At 48.4% G+C, this 20,093-nt stretch overlaps 1 protein-coding gene across 2 annotated transcripts in view; it reads left to right on the top strand.

Annotated features, from left to right (window-relative positions):
- LOC129858563 (ectodysplasin-A-like) overlaps positions 1-11,587 on the top strand; it is a 47,452-nt gene extending 35,865 nt beyond the window's left edge. For both annotated transcript variants that reach the window (XM_055927896.1, XM_055927895.1), the window contains exon 8: positions 9,469-11,587. In XM_055927896.1, the coding sequence (XP_055783871.1) occupies positions 9,469-9,714 (246 nt within the window). In that variant the 3' untranslated portion in view covers positions 9,715-11,587. The remainder of the gene's footprint in view (positions 1-9,468) is intronic.
- Positions 11,588-20,093: the final 8,506 nt, after the last annotated feature.

Raw genomic sequence — 20,093 nt, 5'->3', positions numbered from 1 at the left:
CTTGACCCACATTTCCATAAGTATTCAGACCTTTTACTCAGTACTTTGTTGAAGCACCTTTGACAGCGATTACAGCCTCAAGTCTTCTTGGGTATGACGCTACAAGCTTGGCACCTGTATTTGGGGAGTTTCTCCCATTCTTCTCTGCAGATCCTCTCAAGCTCTGTCAGGTTGGATGGGGAGCGTCGCTGCACAGATATTTTCAGGTCTCTCTAGAGATGTTTGATCGGGTTCAAGTCCAGGCTCTGGCTGGGCACCTCATGGACATTCAGAGACTTGTCCTGAAGCCACTCCTGCTTTGTCTTGGCTGTGTGCTTAGGGTCAGTGTCCTGTTGGAAGGTGAACCTTCGCCCCAGTCTGAGGTCCAGAGCGCTCTGGAGCAGGTTTTTATCAAGGATCTCTCTGTACTTTGCTGCGTTAATCTTTTCCTCGATCCTGACTAGTCTCCCAGTCCCTGTCACTGAAAAACATCCACACAGCATGATGCTGCCACCACCATGCTTCACCGTAGGGATGGTGCCAGGTTTCCTCCAGATGTTAAGCTTGGCATTCAGGCCAAAGAGTTCAATCTTGGTTTCATCAGACCAGAGAGTCTTGTTTCTCTTGGTCTGAGAGTCTTCAGGTGCCTTTTGGCAAACTCCAAGCAGGCTGTCATTTACCTTTTACTGAGGAGTGGCTTCTCTCTGGCCAGTCTACCATAAAGGCCTGATTGGTGGAGTGCTGCAGAGATGGTTGTCCTTCTGGAAGGTTCTCCCTTCTCCACAGAGGAACTCTGGATCTCTGTCACAGTGACCATCGGGTTGTGACCTCCCTGACCAAGGCTCTTCTCCCCCGATTGCTCAGTTTGGCCGGGCGGCCAGTTCTAGGAAGAGTCTTGGTGGTTCCAAACTTCATCCATTTAAGAATGATGGAGGCCACTGTGTTCTTGGGGACCTTCAATGCTGCAGACATGTTTTGGTCCCCTTCCCCAGATCTGTGCCTCGACACAATCCTGTCTCAGAGCTCTACGGACAATTCCTTCAACCTCATGGCTTAGTTTTTGCTCTGACATTCACTGTCAACTGTCAGACCTTTATATAGACAGGTGTGTGCCTTTCCAAATCATGTCCAAATCAATTGAATTTACCACAGGTGGACTCCAACCAATTGAATGTAGAAACAACTCAAGGATGATCAATGGAAACAGGATGCACCTGAGCTCAATTTCGAGTCTCATAGCAAAGGGTCTGAATACTGATGTGTGTGTGTACATGTGTGTGTGTGTGTACGTGTGTGTGTACATGTGTGTACGTGTGTGCATGTTATGTGTGTGTGGGGTGCGTACACTGAGTTTACCAAATATTAAGACACCTGCTCTGTCCATGACAGACTGACCAGGTGAATCCAGGTGAAAGTTATGATCTCTTATTGATGTTACATGTTAAATCCACTTCAATCATTTTAAATGAAGGGGAGGAGACGGGTTAAAGAAGGATTTTTAAACCTTGAGAAATGGATTGTGTATGTGTGCCATTCAGAGGGTGCAGGGACAAGACAATAGATTGAAGTGCCTTTTTAACAGGGTGTGGTAGTAGGGGCCTTTTTAACAGGGTCTGGTAGTAGGTGCCTTTTTAACAGGGTGTGGTAGTAGTATGGTAGTAGGGGCCTTTTTAACAGGGTGTGGTAGTAGGGGCCTTTTTAACAGGGTGTGGTAGTAGTATGGTAGTAGGTGCCTTTTTAACAGGGTGTGGTAGTAGTGTGGTAGTAGGGGCCTTTTTAACAGGGTGTGGTAGTAGGGGCCTTTTTAACAGGGTGTGGTAGTAGGGGCCTTTTTAACAGGGTGTGGTAGTAGGGGCCTTTTTAACAGGGTGTGGTAGTAGGTGCCTTTTTAACAGGGTCTGGTAGTAGGTGCCTTTTTAACAGGGTGTGGTAGTAGTATGGTAGTAGGGGCCTTTTTAACAGGGTGTGGTAGTAGGGGCCTTTTTAACAGGGTGTGGTAGTAGTATGGTAGTAGGGGCCTTTTTAACAGGGTGTGGTAGTAGGGGCCTTTTTAACAGGGTCTGGTAGTAGGGGCCTTTTTAACAGGGTGTGGTAGTAGGGGCCTTTTTAACAGGGTGTGGTAGTAGGGGCCTTTTTAACAGGGTGTGGTAGTAGGGGCCTTTTTAACAGGGTGTGGTAGTAGGTGCCTTTTTAACAGGGTGTGGTAGTAGGGGCCTTTTTAACAGGGTGTGGTAGTAGGTGCCTTTTTAACAGGGTGTGGTAGTAGGGGCCTTTTTAACAGGGTGTGGTAGTAGGGGCCTTTTTAACAGGGTGTGGTAGTAGTATGGTAGTAGGTGCCTTTTTAACAGGGTGTGGTAGTAGGGGCCTTTTTAACAGGGTGTGGTAGTAGGGGCCTTTTTAACAGGGTGTGGTAGTAGGGGCCTTTTTAACAGGGTGTGGTAGTAGGTGCCTTTTTAACAGGGTGTGGTAGTAGGGGCCTTTTTAACAGGGTGTGGTAGTAGGGGCCTTTTTAACAGGGTGTGGTAGTAGGGGCCTTTTTAACAGGGTGTGGTAGTAGTATGGTAGTAGGGGCCTTTTTAACAGGGTGTGGTAGTAGGGGCCTTTGAATGGGGTATGGTAGTAGTATGGTAGTAGGTGCCTTTTTAACAGGGTGTGGTAGTAGGGGCCTTTTTAACAGGGTGTGGTAGTAGGGGCCTTTTTAACAGGGTGTGGTAGTAGTATGGTAGTAGGTGCCTTTTTAACAGGGTGTGGTAGTAGTATGGTAGTAGGTGCCTTTTTAACAGGGTGTGGTAGTAGGGGCCTTTGAATGGGGTATGGTAGTAGTATGGTAGTAGGTGCCTTTTTAACAGGGTGTGGTAGTAGGTGCCTTTTTAACAGGGTGTGGTAGTAGGGGCCTTTTTAACAGGGTGTGGTAGTAGGGGCCTTTTTAACAGGGTGTGGTAGTAGGGGCCTTTTTAACAGGGTGTGGTAGTAGGTGCCTTTTTAACAGGGTGTGGTAGTAGGGGCCTTTTTAACAGGGTGTGGTAGTAGGTGCCTTTTTAACAGGGTGTGGTAGTAGGGGCCTTTTTAACAGGGTGTGGTAGTAGGTGCCTTTTTAACAGGGTGTGGTAGTAGGGGCCTTTTTAACAGGGTGTGGTAGTAGTATGGTAGTAGGGGCCTTTTTAACAGGGTGTGGTAGTAGGTGCCTTTTTAACAGGGTGTGGTAGTAGGGGCCTTTTTAACAGGGTCTGGTAGTAGGGGCCTTTTTAACAGGGTGTGGTAGTAGGTGCCTTTTTAACAGGGTGTGGTAGTAGGGGCCTTTTTAACAGGGTGTGGTAGTAGGGGCCTTTTTAACAGGGTCTGGTAGTAGGTGCCTTTTTAACAGGGTGTGGTAGTAGTATGGTAGTAGGGGCCTTTTTAACAGGGTGTGGTAGTAGTATGGTAGTAGGTGCCTTTTTAACAGGGTGTGGTAGTAGTATGGTAGTAGGGGCCTTTGAATGGGGTATGGTAGTAGGTGCCTTTGAATGGGGTCTGGTAGTAGTATGGTAGTAGGTGCCTTTTTAACAGGGTGTGGTAGTAGGGGCCTTTTTAACAGGGTGTGGTAGTAGGGGCCTTTTTAACAGAGTGTGGTAGTAGGGGCCTTTTTAACAGGGTGTGGTAGTAGGGGCCTTTTTAACAGGGTGTGGTAGTAGGTACCTTTTTAACAGGGTGTGGTAGTAGGTGCCTTTTTAACAGGGTGTGGTAGTAGTATGGTAGTAGGGGCCTTTTTAACAGGGTGTGGTAGTAGTATGGTAGTAGGGGCCTTTTTAACAGGGTGTGGTAGTAGTATGGTAGTAGGTGCCTTTTTAACAGGGTGTGGTAGTAGGGGCCTTTTTAACAGGGTGTGGTAGTAGTATGGTAGTAGGTGCCTTTTTAACAGGGTCTGGTAGTAGGTGCCTTTTTAACAGGGTGTGGTAGTAGTATGGTAGTAGGTGCCTTTTTAACAGGGTGTGGTAGTAGGGGCCTTTTTAACAGGGTGTGGTAGTAGGGGCCTTTTTAACAGGGTGTGGTAGTAGGGGCCTTTTTAACAGGGTGTGGTAGTAGGGGCCTTTTTAACAGGGTGTGGTAGTAGGGGCCTTTTTAACAGGGTGTGGTAGTAGGGGCCTTTTTAACAGGGTGTGGTAGTAGTATGGTAGTAGGGGCCTTTTTAACAGGGTGTGGTAGTAGGGGCCTTTTTAACAGGGTGTGGTAGTAGGTGCCTTTTTAACAGGGTGTGGTAGTAGGTGCCTTTTTAACAGGGTGTGGTAGTAGGTGCCTTTTTAACAGGGTGTGGTAGTAGGGGCCTTTTTAACAGGGTGTGGTAGTAGGGGCCTTTTTAACAGGGTGTGGTAGTAGGTGCCTTTTTAACAGGGTGTGGTAGTAGGGGCCTTTTTAACAGGGTGTGGTAGTAGGTGCCTTTTTAACAGGGTGTGGTAGTAGGGGCCTTTTTAACAGGGTGTGGTAGTAGGGGCCTTTTTAACAGGGTGTGGTAGTAGGGGCCTTTTTAACAGGGTGTGGTAGTAGGGGCCTTTTTAACAGGGTGTGGTAGTAGGGGCCTTTTTAACAGGGTGTGGTAGTAGGGGCCTTTTTAACAGGGTGTGGTAGTAGGTGCCTTTTTAACAGGGTGTGGTAGTAGGGGCCTTTTTAACAGGGTGTGGTAGTAGGGGCCTTTTTAACAGGGTGTGGTAGTAGGGGCCTTTTTAACAGGGTGTGGTAGTAGGGGCCTTTTTAACAGGGTGTGGTAGTAGGGGCCTTTTTAACAGGGTGTGGTAGTAGGGGCCTTTTTAACAGGGTGTGGTAGTAGGTGCCTTTTTAACAGGGTCTGGTAGTAGGGGCCTTTTTAACAGGGTCTGGTAGTAGGGGCCTTTTTAACAGGGTGTGGTAGTAGGGGCCTTTTTAACAGGGTGTGGTAGTAGGTGCCTTTTTAACAGGGTCTGGTAGTAGTATGGTAGTAGGTGCCTTTTTAACAGGGTGTGGTAGTAGGGGCCTTTTTAACAGGGTGTGGTAGTAGGGGCCTTTTTAACAGGGTGTGGTAGTAGGTGCCTTTTTAACAGGGTCTGGTAGTAGTATGGTAGTAGGGGCCTTTTTAACAGAGTGTGGTAGTAGTATGGTAGTAGGGGCCTTTTTAACAGGGTGTGGTAGTAGTATGGTAGTAGGTGCCTTTTTAACAGGGTGTGGTAGTAGGGGCCTTTTTAACAGGGTGTGGTAGTAGTATGGTAGTAGGGGCCTTTTTAACAGGGTGTGGTAGTAGTATGGTAGTAGGGGCCTTTTTAACAGGGTGTGGTAGTAGGGGCCTTTTTAACAGGGTGTGGTAGTAGGGGCCTTTTTAACAGGGTGTGGTAGTAGGTGCCTTTTTAACAGAGTGTGGTAGTAGGGGCCTTTTTAACAGGGTGTGGTAGGTAGTAGGTGCCTTTTTAACAGAGTGTGGTAGTAGGGGCCTTTTTAACAGAGTGTGGTAGTAGTATGGTAGTAGGGGCCTTTTTAACAGGGTGTGGTAGTAGTATGGTAGTAGGGGCCTTTTTAACAGGGTGTGGTAGTAGGGGCCTTTTTAACAGGGTGTGGTAGTAGGGGCCTTTTTAACAGGGTGTGGTAGTAGGGGCCTTTTTAACAGGGTGTGGTAGTAGGTGCCTTTTTAACAGGGTCTGGTAGTAGGGGCCTTTTTAACAGGGTGTGGTAGTAGTATGGTAGTAGGGGCCTTTTTAACAGGGTGTGGTAGTAGTATGGTAGTAGGTGCCTTTTTAACAGAGTGTGGTAGTAGGGGCCTTTTTAACAGGGTGTGGTAGTAGGGGCCTTTTTAACAGGGTGTGGTAGTAGGTGCCTTTTTAACAGGGTCTGGTAGTAGTATGGTAGTAGGGGCCTTTTTAACAGAGTGTGGTAGTAGTATGGTAGTAGGGGCCTTTTTAACAGGGTGTGGTAGTAGTGTGGTAGTAGGTGCCTTTTTAACAGGGTGTGGTAGTAGGTGCCTTTTTAACAGGGTGTGGTAGTAGTATGGTAGTAGGGGCCTTTTTAACAGGGTGTGGTAGTAGGGGCCTTTTTAACAGGGTGTGGTAGTAGGGGCCTTTTTAACAGGGTGTGGTAGTAGGGGCCTTTTTAACAGGGTGTGGTAGTAGGGGCCTTTTTAACAGGGTGTGGTAGTAGGTACCTTTTTAACAGGGTGTGGTAGTAGGTGCCTTTTTAACAGGGTGTGGTAGTAGGTGCCTTTTTAACAGGGTGTGGTAGTAGGGGCCTTTTTAACAGGGTGTGGTAGTAGGGGCCTTTTTAACAGGGTGTGGTAGTAGGGGCCTTTTTAACAGGGTGTGGTAGTAGGTGCCTTTTTAACAGGGTGTGGTAGTAGGTGCCTTTTTAACAGGGTGTGGTAGTAGTATGGTAGTAGGGGCCTTTTTAACAGGGTGTGGTAGTAGGGGCCTTTTTAACAGGGTGTGGTAGTAGGGGCCTTTTTAACAGGGTCTGGTAGTAGGGGCCTTTTTAACAGGGTCTGGTAGTAGGGGCCTTTTTAACAGGGTGTGGTAGTAGGTGCCTTTTTAACAGGGTGTGGTAGTAGGGGCCTTTTTAACAGGGTGTGGTAGTAGGGGCCTTTTTAACAGGGTCTGGTAGTAGGGGCCTTTTTAACAGGGTGTGGTAGTAGGGGCCTTTTTAACAGGGTCTGGTAGTAGGGGCCTTTTTAACAGGGTGTGGTAGTAGGTGCCTTTTTAACAGGGTGTGGTAGTAGGTGCCAGACGCACCGGTTTGAGTGTCAAGAACTGCAACGTTGCTGGGTTTTTCACTCAACAGTTTCCTGTGTGAATCGAGAATGGTCCACCACCCAAAGGACATCCAGCCGACTGGACAACTGTGGGAAGCATTGGAGTCAACATGGGCCAGTATCCCTGTGGAACGCTTTCGACACCTTGTAGAGTCCATGCCCCGATGAATTGATGCTGTTCTGAGAGCAAAGGGAGATGCAACTCAATATTAGCAAGGTGTTCCTATTGCTTTGTGTATGTAGTGTGTGATGATGATACTTGGTGTACTATTGCTACTTATCCTGACCCTCTTTCCTCTTCCTCCTCTTCCTCCTCTACCCCTACCTCTGTTCCCCAGGTGTACTATCGCCACTTATCCTGACCCTCTCTCCTCTTCCTCCTCTACCTGACCCTCTCTCCTCTTCCTCCTCTACCCCTACCTCTGTTCCCCAGGTGTACTATCACCACTTACCCTGACCCTCTCTCCTCTTCCTCCTGTACTTCACCCTCTCTCCTCTTCCTCCTCTACCTGACCCTCTCTCCTCTTCCTCCTCTACCTGACCCTCTCTCCTCTACCTCCTCTACCTGACCCTCTCTCCTCTTCCTCCTCTACCTGACCCTCTCTCCTCTTCCTCCTCTACCTGACCCTCTCTCCTCTTCCTCCTCTACCTGACCCTCTCTCCTCTTCCTCCTCTACCTGACCCTCTCTCCTCTTCCTCCTCTACCTGACCCCCTCTCCTCTTCCTCCTCTACCTGACCCTCTCTCCTCTTCCTCCTCTACCTGACCCTCTCTCCTCTTCCTCCTCTACCTGACCCTCTCTCCTCTTCCTCCTCTACCTGACCCTCTCTCCTCTTCCTCCTCTACCTGACCCTCTCTCCTCTTCCTCCTCTACCTGACCCTCTCTCCTCTTCCTCCTCTACCTGACCCTCTCTCCTCTTCCTCCTCTACCTGACCCTCTCTCCTCTACCTCCTCTACCTGACCCTCTCTCCTCTTCCTCCTCTACCTGACCCTCTCTCCTCTTCCTCCTCTACCTGACCCTCTCTCCTCTTCCTCCTCTACCTGACCCTCTCTCCTCTTCCTCCTCTACCTGACCCTCTCTCCTCTTCCTCCTCTACCTGACCCTCTCTCCTCTTCCTCCTCTACCTGACCCTCTCTCCTCTTCCTCCTCTACCTGACCCTCTCTCCTCTTCCTCCTCTACCTGACCCTCTCTCCTCTTCCTCCTCTACCTGACCCTCTCTCCTCTTCCTCCTCTACCTGACCCTCTCTCCTCTTCCTCCTCTACCTGACCCTCTCTCCTCTTCCTCCTCTACCTGACCCTCTCTCCTCTTCCTCCTCTACCTGACCCTCTCTCCTCTTCCTCCTCTACCTGACCCGCTCTCCTCTTCCTCCTCTACCTGACCCTCTCTCCTCTTCCTCCTCTACCTGACCCTCTCTCCTCTTCCTCCTGTACTTGACCCTCTCTCCTCTTCCTCCTCTACCTGACCCTCTCTCCTCTTCCTCCTCTACCTGACCCTCTCTCCTCTTCCTCCTCTACCTGACCCTCTCTCCTCTTCCTCCTCTACCTGACCCTCTCTCCTCTTCCTCCTCTACCTGACCCTCTCTCCTCTTCCTCCTCTACCTGACCCTCTCTCCTCTTCCTCCTCTACCCCTACCTCTGTTCCCCAGGTGTACTATCACCACTTACCCTGACCCTCTCTCCTCTTCCTCCTGTACTTGACCCTCTCTCCTCTTCCTCCTCTACCTGACCCTCTCTCCTCTTCCTCCTCTACCCCTACCTCTGTTCCCCAGGTGTACTATCACCACTTACCCTGACCCTCTCTCCTCTTCCTCCTGTACTTGACCCTCTCTCCTCTTCCTCCTCTACCTGACCCTCTCTCCTCTTCCTCCTCTACCTGACCCTCTCTCCTCTTCCTCCTCTACCTGACCCTCTCTCCTCTTCCTCCTCTACCTGACCCTCTCTCCTCTTCCTCCTCTACCTGACCCTCTCTCCTCTTCCTCCTCTACCTGACCCTCTCTCCTCTTCCTCCTCTACCTGACCCTCTCTCCTCTTCCTCCTCTACCTGACCCTCTCTCCTCTTCCTCCTCTACCTGACCCTCTCTCCTCTTCCTCCTCTACCTGACCCTCTCTCCTCTTCCTCCTCTACCTGACCCTCTCTCCTCTTCCTCCTCTACCTGACCCTCTCTCCTCTTCCTCCTCTACCTGACCCTCTCTCCTCTTCCTCCTCTACCTGACCCTCTCTCCTCTTCCTCCTCTACCTGACCCGCTCTCCTCTTCCTCCTCTACCTGACCCGCTCTCCTCTTCCTCCTCTACCTGACCCTCTCTCCTCTACCTCCTCTACCTGACCCTCTCTCCTCTTCCTCCTCTACTGACCCTCTCTCCTCTTCCTCCTCTACTTGACCCTCTCTCCTCTTCCTCCTCTACCTGACCCTCTCTCCTCTTCCTCCTCTACCTGACCCTCTCTCCTCTTCCTCCTCTACCTGACCCTCTCTCCTCTTCCTCCTCTACCTGACCCTCTCTCCTCTACCTGACCCTCTCTCCTCTTCCTCCTCTACCTGACCCTCTCTCCTCTACCTGACCCTCTCTCCTCTTCCTCCTCTACCTGACCCTCTCTCCTCTTCCTCCTCTACCTGACCCTCTCTCCTCTTCCTCCTCTACCTGACCCTCTCTCCTCTTCCTCCTCTACCTGACCCTCTCTCCTCTTCCTCCTCTACCCCTACCAGTTGCAGTCATCTTCTCTCTCTCCTTCTCCTCCCTCTGTTCCCCAGGTGTACTATCTCAACTTCACGGACATCGCCAGCTACGAGGTGATGGTAGACTCCGCCCCCTTCCTGCGTTGTACCTGCAGCATGGAGACGGGTCAGAGGAAGTTCAACACGTGCTACACGGCGGGGGTCAGCCTGCTGAGGGCGGGACAAAGGATCTCCATCAGGATGGTCTATGATGACACGCTGATCAGCATGACCAATCATACTACGTTCCTGGGGAGCGTCAGGCTGGGGGATTCCCCCTGACCATGACCAATACGGCACCACTTCTCCCTGACCAATCATACTACGTTCCTGGGGAGCGTCAGGCTGGGGGATTCCCCCTGACCATGACCAATACGGCACCACTTCTCCCTGACCAATCATACTACGTTCCTGGGGAGCGTCAGGCTGGGGGATTCCCCCTGACCATGACCAATACGGCACCACTTCTCCCTGACCAATCATACTACGTTCCTGGGGAGCGTCAGGCTGGGGGATTCCCCCTGACCATGACCAATACGGCACAACTTCTCCCTGACCAATCATACTACGTTCCTGGGGAGCGTCAGGCTGGGGGATTCCCCCTGACCAATACGGCACCACTTCCTGGGGCCCCCTGACCAATCACACCTCCTTCCTGGGACTTCCTGACCAATCATACTACGTTCCTGGGACGTGTCAAGCTGGGGGATTTCCCCCTGGCCAATACGGCACCACTTCCTGGGGCCCCCTGACCAATCACACCTCCTTCCTGGCGCTCCATGACCAATCACACCTCCTTCCTGGCGCTCCATGACCAATCACACCTCCTTCCTGGCGCTCCATGACCAATCACACCTCCTTCCTGGGGCCCCCTGACCAATCACACCTCCTTCCTGGCGCTCCATGACCAATCACACCTCCTTCCTGGCGCTCCATGACCAATCACACCTCCTTCCTGGCGCTCCATGACCAATCACACTACGTTCCTTTTGGAGCGTCCGGCTGGGGGGGAGACTCCCATGTCAGGACATCACTAAGTAGTACAATCAATCTTGATCTCCGCTATAAAAAGCACCTAGACATTATCTCATATTTCTTTTAGACTCAAATTATGTTTTCAACAGCGGACATTTGTATAAAACTTTGTCTCTCCGACATTTGCAACATAGTTTCAATATTCCGATTGGATCTCCATCTGTCCCGCAGTAACGAACGTGTCGGGAGTCGGGACGAGACAGACAGGCAGACAGACAGACAGACAGACAGGCAGGCAGACAGACAGACAGGCAGACAGACAGGCAGACAGGCAGACAGACAGGCAGGCAGACAGACAGACAGACAGACAGCGTTTCTCAGCTAGTTGAAATCATGAATCAGCATCATTTTTATTTATACAAAGAAATGTCAATTGAAAAAAGGTGAAATGAAACGAAGTGCAGCTAGTTTTCAGTCTTTCCAGCTTCAGTTTGAAGTTATTGTGTTGGCTGTGTTGTTGGCTGTTGTTAGGCAATTAGCAAGACACCCCCAAAAAAGGAGTGATTCTGCAGGTGGTGACCACAGACCACTTCTCAGTTCCTATGCTTCCTGGCTGATGTTTTGGTCACTTTTGAATGCTGGCGCTGCTCTCACTCTAGTGGTAGCATGAGACGGAGTCTACAACCCACACAAGTGGCTCAGGTAGTGCAGTTCATCCAGGATGGCACATCAATGCGAGCTGTGGCAAAAAGGTTTGCTGTGTCTGTCAGCGTAGTGTCCAGAGCATGGAGGCGCTACCAGGAGACAGGCCAGTACATCAGGAGACGTGGAGGAGGCCGTAGGAGGGCAACAACCCAGCAGCAGGACCGCTACCTCCGCCTTTGTGCAAGGAGGTGCACTGCCAGCGCCCTGCAAAATGACCTCCAGCAGGCCACACCACCTGCAGAATCACTCCTTTATTGGGGGTGTCTTGCTAATTGCCTATAATTTCCACCTTTTGTCTATTCCATTTGCACAACAGCATGTGAAATTTATTGTCAATCAGTGTTGCTTCCTAAGTGGACAGTTTGATTTCACAGAAGTGTGATTTACATTGGAGTTACATTGTGATGTTTAAGTGTTCCCTTTATTTTTTTGAGCAGTGTATTTAACATTTATACAAATAAAATTGAGAAATTGCCGGGCATATAATTGAAACATTCTAAAGAGCGAACATCAACTGGGCAGGTTCAGCCTTACAGAAGAAGCCTGTAGCTCGGGTTCAGCCTTACAGAAGCCTGTAGCTCGGGTTCAGCCTTACAGAAGAAGCCTGTAGCTCGGGTTCAGCCTTACAGAAGAAGTCTGTAGCTCGGGTTCAGCCTTACAGAAGAAGCCTGTAGCTCGGGCTCAGCCTTAAAGAAGAAGCCTGTAGCTCGGGTTCAGCCTTAAAGAAGAAGCCTGTAGCTCGGGTTCAGCCTTACAGAAGCCTGTAGCTCGGGTTCAGCCTTACAGAAGAAGCCTGTAGCTCGGGTTCAGCCTTACAGAAGCCTGTAGCTCGGGTTCAGCCTTACAGAAGAAGCCTGTAGCTCGGGTTCAGCCTTACAGAAGCCTGTAGCTCGGGTTCAGCCTTACAGAAGCCTGTAGCTCGGGTTCAGCCTTACAGAAGAAGCCTGTAGCTCGGGTTCAGCCTTACAGAAGAAGCCTGTAGCTCGGGTTCAGCCTTACAGAAGAAGCCTGTAGCTCGGGTTCAGCCTTACAGAAGCCTGTAGCTCGGGTTCAGCCTTACAGAAGAAGCCTGTAGCTCGGGTTCAGCCTTACAGAAGAAGCCTGTAGCTCGGGTTCAGCCTTACAGAAGAAGCCTGTAGCTCGGGTTCAGCCTTACAGAAAAAGCATGTAGCTCGGGTTCAGCCTTACAGAAGCCTGTAGCTCGGGTTCAGCCTTACAGAAGCCTGTAGCTCGGGTTCAGCCTTACAGAAGAAGCCTGTAGCTCGGGTTCAGCCTTACAGAAGAAGCTTGTAGCTCGGGTTCAGCCTTACAGAAGCCTGTAGCTCGGGTTCAGCCTTACAGAAGAAGCCTGTAGCTCGGGTTCAGCCTTACAGAAGAAGCTTGTAGCTCGGGTTCAGCCTTACAGAAGCCTGTAGCTCGGGTTCAGCCTTACAGAAGAAGCCTGTAGTTCGGGTTCAGCCTTACAGAAGAAGCCTGTAGCTCGGGTTCAGCCTTACAGAAGCCTAGGTAGTTATACATACTGTGTGTATTAACAAGGTAGTTATACATACTGTGTGTATTAACAAGGTAGTTATGCACACTGTGTGTATTAACAAGGTAGTTATACATACTGTGTGTATTAACAATGTAGTTATGCACACTGTGTGTATTAACAAGGTAGTTATACATACTGTGTGTATTAACAAGGTAGTTATGCACACTGTGTGTATTAACAAGGTAGTTATACATACTGTGTGTATTAACAGTGTAGTTATACATACTGTGTGTATTAACAAGGTAGTTATACATACTGTGTGTATTAACAAGGTAGTTATACATACTGTGTGTATTAACAAGGTAGTTATACATACTGTGTGTATTAACAGTGTAGTTATACATACTGTGTGTATTAACAAAGTAGTTATACATACTGTGTGTATTAACAAGGTAGTTATACATACTGTGTGTATTAACAAGGTAGTTATACATACTGTGTGTATTAACAGTGTAGTTATACATACTGTGTGTATTAACAAGGTAGTTATACATACTGTGTGTATTAACAAAGTAGTTATACATACTGTGTGTATTAACAAGGTAGTTATACATACTGTGTGTATTAACAAGGTAGTTATACATACTGTGTGTATTAACAAAGTAGTTATACATACTGTGTGTATTAACAAGGTAGTTATACATACTGTGTGTATTAACAAAGTAGTTATACATACTGTGTGTATTAACAAGGTAGTTATACATACTGTGTGTATTAACAGTGTAGTTATACACACTGCGTTTGAACACGGCTGCATCATGTCACACATGCAGCAAAGTAACAGTCATATCGTTCTGTTATTATGTTGTTCTTAGTTACCTTATCAACGGGTACACATTGAAGTAATTCAGTTCATATATTTATATGTCTCTGTACATACAAGTATGTATATACCATGGGATATACTTCTGTAAAAGAAAGTGATGGATGACGTTTAAACATTTTGTATTTTGTCTGAATTCTCCCGGTCTGTGGTATTGATTGTATTTTGTCTGAATTCTCCCGGTCTGTGGTATTGATTGTATTTTGTCTGAATTCTCCCGGTCTGTGGTATTGATTGATAAGCGGTTAGGAACTGATTTTATATGCCACTCTGTTGGCAGAAACTCTGACAAAGGAAGTTTCTATATTCAGATGTGTCCTGTGCTGAATGTCAACAGTTATGTGACTACAAACTCACTCTGCTATCTGAACTTCCTTTAAACAGGTTGTACAGGCAGTCTGTCTAATGGAACCCTTTCCTCTAAACAGGTTGTACAGGCAGTCTGCCTAATGGAACCCTTTCCTCTAAACAGGTTGTACAGGCAGTCTGCCTAATGGAACCCTTTCCTCTAAACAGGTTGTACAGGCTGTCTGCCTAATGGAACCCTTTCCTCTAAACAGGTTGTACAGGCAGTCTGCCTAATGGAACCCTTTCCTCTAAACAGGTTGTACAGGCTGTCTGCCTAATGGAACCCTTTCCTCTAAACAGGTTGTACAGGCAGTCTGCCTAATGGAACCCTTTCCTCTAAACAGGTTGTACAGGCTGTCTGCCTAATGGAACCCTTTCCTCTAAACAGGTTGTACAGGCAGTCTGCCTAATGGAACCCTTTCCTCTAAACAGGTTGTACAGGCTGTCTGCCTAATGGAACCCTTTCCTCTAAACAGGTTGTACAGGCTGTCTGCCTAATGGAACCCTTTCCTCTAAACAGGTTGTACAGGCTGTCTGCCTAATGGAACCCTTTCCTCTAAACAGGTGGTACAGGCTGTCTGCCTAATGGAACCCTTTCCTTTAAACAGGTTGTACAGGCTGTCTGCTTAATGGAACCCTTTCCTCTAAACAGGTTGTACAGGCAGTCTGCCTAATGGAACCCTTTCCTCTAAACAGGTTGTACAGGCTGTCTGCCTAATGGAACCCTTTCCTCTAAACAGGTTGTACAGGCTGTCTGCTTAATGGAACCCTTTCCTCTAAACAGGTTGTACAGGCAGTCTGCCTAATGGAACCCTTTCCTCTAAACAGGTTGTACAGGCTGTCTGCCTAATGGAACCCTTTCCTCTAAACAGGTTGTACAGACTGTCTGCCTAATGGAACCCTTTCCTCTAAACAGGTTGTACAGGCTGTCTGCCTAATGGAACCCTTTCCTCTAAACAGGTTGTACAGACTGTCTGCCTAATGGAACCCTTTCCTTTAAACAGGTTGTACAGGCTGTCTGCCTAATGGAACCCTTTCCTCTAAACAGGTTGTACAGGCTGTCTGCCTAATGGAACCCTTTCCTCTAAACAGGTTGTACAGGCTGTCTGCCTAATGGAACCCTTTCCTCTAAACAGGGGGTACAGGCTGTCTGCCTAATGGAACCCTTTCCTTTAAACAGGTTGTACAGGCTGTCTGCCTAATGGAACCCTTTCCTCTAAACAGGCTGTACAGGCAGTCTGCCTAATGGAACCCTTTCCTCTAAACAGGTTGTACAGGCAGTCTGTCTAATGGAACCCTTTCCTCTAAACAGGTTGTACAGGCAGTCTGTCTAATGGAACCCTTTCCTCTAAACAGGTTGTACAGGCTGTCTGCCTAATGGAACCCTTTCCTTTAAACAGGTTGTACAGGCTGTCTGCCTAATGGAACCCTTTCCTCTAAACAGGTTGTACAGGCTGTCTGCCTAATGGAACCCTTTCCTCTAAACAGGTTGTACAGGCTGTCTGCCTAATGGAACCCTTTCCTCTAAACAGGTGGTACAGGCTGTCTGCCTAATGGAACCCTTTCCTCTAAACAGGTGGTACAGGCTGTCTGCCTAATGGAACCCTTTCCTCTAAACAGGTGGTACAGGCTGTCTGCCTAATGGAACCCTTTCCTCTAATAATATGAGAGAGAATCGTCCTAATAATATGTCCTCCTGTGTTTCCTCCTGAAACATCAAGACTCAGAGACGTCTAGATCTCCAAGACAACGGGATCAAAACACACTATCATAACCCCTTTGGTTTCTTTCAACCTGGCCAGTAATGTACAGTAGATAAAATCGTGGATAGTTGCGCTCTAGTATGGAACGCCGTTTGGGTCTTTGCGTGTCAAAAAATATTTGACGTCAAATAAGCTTGTTGATCAATCGGGACCTGTATATGACTGCAAGTTACATAATAATTTAACGCGTTAATAATTTTTTTTAACGTAGTTATTAAACATTGATTACACTATCACTCGTATTTCATATGTCAGTGATTCATCGATACGTTGCTATGATACTGGTAAAGTTGTCTCACGCACACCTACAGTGCTGGTCATAAAAAAAGCTAGCTAGCTCAGGCATGCAAACAATGTTCATCCCCAAAAACATAACAAAATGACAATCTGGTTCAGTAGCTATAGTTAGCTAACTATATAGCTAGGTATCATCATATAAAATATCCCAAATTTATAAGACAGTTCTTATTTGATTAATGGTGGTCGGACTCGTCTGTGAAGCTAGCCACAATAAGGATTAGCCACAATAGTGGACTTTGCGGTTAGCCTTCAAAATAAAGGTTTGTCATTGACAACGATGCAAATGAATAAAAAGAGTATTGATTATTATGCCATAATTGAATAGATCATGCTAAACGAGGTTGGAATGGTATATAAAATCAACAAAACACAATAATTTGTTAATTTGGTAAACCTTTATTGTGAAAGGTAACAGCAAAGTCCACTATTGTGGCGAATCCTTATTGTGGCTAATGCTTATTGAGGCTAGCTTCACATAGATGGGTCCGACCACCATTAATCAAATAAGAATCACACTGGATGTAGTAGACTTTAGAATTGCATTGGGGCATCTGTATTTCCCTGTACTGCCTTACATATGGATTGTGGATCAATGACATGTGGTATCAGTCTACTCAGTGACACCCAGGGAACATTAGCGTCGTTGCTCTTATTGCGGGACTCTGAAACAACTGTGAATTGAGCCACATGTGTTGTCAACCTAATGTGTATTGAACACTATTCCTGAGGAAAAACAATACTACGTGGATGTTTTGGAGTCTGATAACTCTGAGGACGTTGGGAACAAATATCTTGGGTATTGAGTAGACGTATACCCCATTTCATTGATCCCCAATCCTTAGGTAAAGCTGTACAGTGCAATATGAATGTCAATACACACAATAGGCTGACTGGGGAGGTGATTTCACACAGTCACAGTCCCGCGATAAGAGCTACAACGCTAATATTTGCGTAAACTCTTCACGGTTGTGTTCTGTGGGTGTCACTGAGTAGACTGGTACCCCATTTCATTGCTTCACATTCCAACCTTGTTTAACATTATCTAGTCTAAATATGGCACGATGCCACCAATTGTAACCTTCTGCATCACCTTCAAAGCGGTACTTTTATTTTAAAGGCAAAACGCAAATTCCACTATTGTGTCTAGCTTCACAACCCGGTCCGGTCGAGCATCATGAAGCTGGCTGACTGCTTATAACGTTAGCTATAGACAACAGGGTTATGGAGCTGGATAACTAGTTATTTTCATAAACTGAAGTTTAATGTCAATAGGTGAACAAAAAAGTGGCTACCTAGCTAATACCTACTCACAAGGATTCCTAAATCATTGTTAAGAATAATGAAAATGTCTGCAGTTTCTACTGGTCATTGTTTTCAGTGTGGTTGTATTGGTGCTAGCTAGGTACCAAGCTAAAGCTAGCTAACTACCTCAGAAGTTGCGGTCCAACACAATTAAACTGTTATTTGACGTGTTATCATTTTTTGACACGCAAATACCTAAACGGCTTTTCCATTCTCTAGAAGGGTTGCAGAGTCGTCTCCCGTCTCTGAATATCAATGGTAATAACACGACATCCTCTGAGACGACTCAACACGTCAAAAAACAACGTAGAGGTCCTCATGAGCATCATCAGTTGTTCTCCTTTGACAGAACTTGACGTGAGAGATAAAGGTCTAACGTCTATGAATGAATCTTTGGTTGATCATTTGTCTCTATATCTACTGTGACACCAAATGGCTCCAAGCCCTAAACAGAGATAAAGTTAAGATTCCCGGACCTTCACCATGCTGTTGACTGGCTTGCTGCGTAACCATTCACTGCGCTGTTCATTAGAACTTAGCCCAAAGATACTAACACTGGACCTTGGGCAAATAATAATCATTTAGTTTGTGACGACAGTATTGATGACATTAGTTGTATTTGTCAAGAAGGTTTGTTGCAACAGGGTCATTCATTGTGTACTGACTATGCATGTAAAACCAAGGTGTGGGTCATCAGCTGTTTTGTTTTTGGAGGCTACCTGCAGCTATTCGACTTACTATCAGGCTTACTATCAGGCTTACTATTAGGCTTACTATCAAGTTTACTATCAAGTTTACTATCAGGCTTTGTAACGGGTGACGCTCTCCTCATCCTCGGAAGAGGTGAGGAGAGAAGGATCTTCAGACCAAAACGCAGGCTCAGGGAAATAAGCCATCTTTATTATAAATTACGATGGCACACGAAACAAAACACTTTCCAAACTACAAAATAACAAAACGACGTTGACGAGACCTGAACATAAACTTACATAACTAAACATAAACTTACGTACAGGTAACAGACGACATCGAAACGAAACAAACAAACGCTACAGTCCTATGTGGTACGAACATAACATACGGACACAGGAGACAATCACCCACAAACAAACAGTGAGAATGCCCTACCTAAATATGACTCTTAGAGGCAAACGCAAACCACCTGCCTCTAATCAAGAGCCATACCAGGCAAACCAAAACCAACATAGAAACAGATAACATAGAATGCCCACCCAACCTCACGTCCTGACCAACTAACACACAAAAACTAACATAAATAGGTCAGGAACGTGACAGTACCCCCCCCACAAGGTGCGAACTCCGGACGCACCAGCACAAAGTCTAGGGGAGGGTCTGGGTGGGCATCTAACCACGGTGGTGGCTCAGGCTCCGGGCGCGGTTCCCACCCCACCATAATCCATCCTAACTTCCTCCCTCCAAGAATGTCCACCCTCTTTTGACCCCCACAAAATTCCCTTAACAACATATCCAATAGGGACAACACCGGGACAGAGAGATGAATCAAGAAAGAGGGATAGATAAGAATATAGAGATAGATGAAGATAGAGAGGGAGATTAGGATAGAGGGGCAACTCCGGACTGAAAGGCAGCTCCGGACAGAGAGACAGCTCTGGACTGATGGGCAGTTCTGGGTATCCAGCCTTTTCAGGCTGAAGGACAGCTCATGGCTGACTGACGAATCTCGACGCTCATGGCTGGCTGACGGCTCTCGACGCTCATGGCAGGCTGACGGCTCTCGACGCTCATGGCAGGCTGACGGCTCTCGACGCTCATGGCAGGCTGACGGCTCTCGACGCTCATGGCAGGCTGACGGCTCTCGACGCTCATGGCAGGCTGACGGCTCTGGCTGCTCATGGCTCGCTGGCGGCTCTGGCTGCTCATGGCTCGCTGGCGGCTCTGGCTGCTCATGGCTCGCTGGCGGCTCTGGCTGCTCATGGCTCGCTGGCGGCTCTGGCAGATCCTGTCTGGTTGGCGGCTCTGGCAGATCCTGTCTGGTTGGCGGCTCTGGCAGATCCTGTCTGGTTGGCGGCTCTGGCAGATCCTGTCTGGTTGGCGGCTCTGGCAGATCCTGTCTGGTTGGCGGCTCTGGCAGATCCTGTCTGGTTGGCGGCTCTGGCAGATCCTGTCTGGTTGGCGGCTCTGGCAGATCCTGTCTGGTTGGCGGCTCTGGCAGATCCTGTCTGGCTGACGGCTCTAGCGGCTCCTGTCTGGCTGACGGCTCTGTAGGCTCATGGCAGACGGGCGGCTTTGCAGGCTCATGGCAGACGGGCGGCTTTGCAGGCTCCTGGCAGACGGATGGCTCAGACGGCGCTGGGGAGACGGATGGCTCAGATGGCGCTGGGGAGACGGATGGCTCAGATGGCGCTGGGGAGACGGATGGCTCAGATGGCGCTGGGGAGACGGATGGCTCAGATGGCGCTGGGGAGACGGATGGCTCAGATGGCGCTGGGGAGACGGATGGCTCTGGCCGGATATGGCGCACTGTAGACCTGGTGCGTGGTGCCAGAACTGGAGGCACCGTGCTAATGACAAGCACCTTCCTACTAGTGCGGGGAGCAGGGACAGGGCACACTGTATTCTCAAAGCCTACTCTATCCCTGATGCGTGGTACCGGCACTGGTGACACCGGGCTGAGGACAAGCACATCAGGATTAGTAGGGGGAGAAGATACAGTGGGTTCAGGGCTCTGGAGACGCACAGGTAGCTTAGTGCGTGGGGCCGGAACTGGAGGCACCGGGCTAGATACACGCACTACAGGGAGAGTGCGTGGAGGAGGAACAGGGCTCAGGATACGCACTGGTAGCCTAGTGCGTAGTGTATACACTGTAGGTACTAGGCTGGGGCGGGGAGGTGGTGCCGGAAATACCGGACCGTGGAGGCGTACTGGCAC

The sequence above is a fragment of the Salvelinus fontinalis genome, chromosome 6 (genome assembly GCF_029448725.1).
Source record: "Salvelinus fontinalis isolate EN_2023a chromosome 6, ASM2944872v1, whole genome shotgun sequence".
Taxonomy (NCBI): domain Eukaryota; kingdom Metazoa; phylum Chordata; class Actinopteri; order Salmoniformes; family Salmonidae; genus Salvelinus; species Salvelinus fontinalis.
Note: the sequence above shows the minus strand (reverse complement) of the source record. Positions and strands in the feature narration are given on the sequence as shown.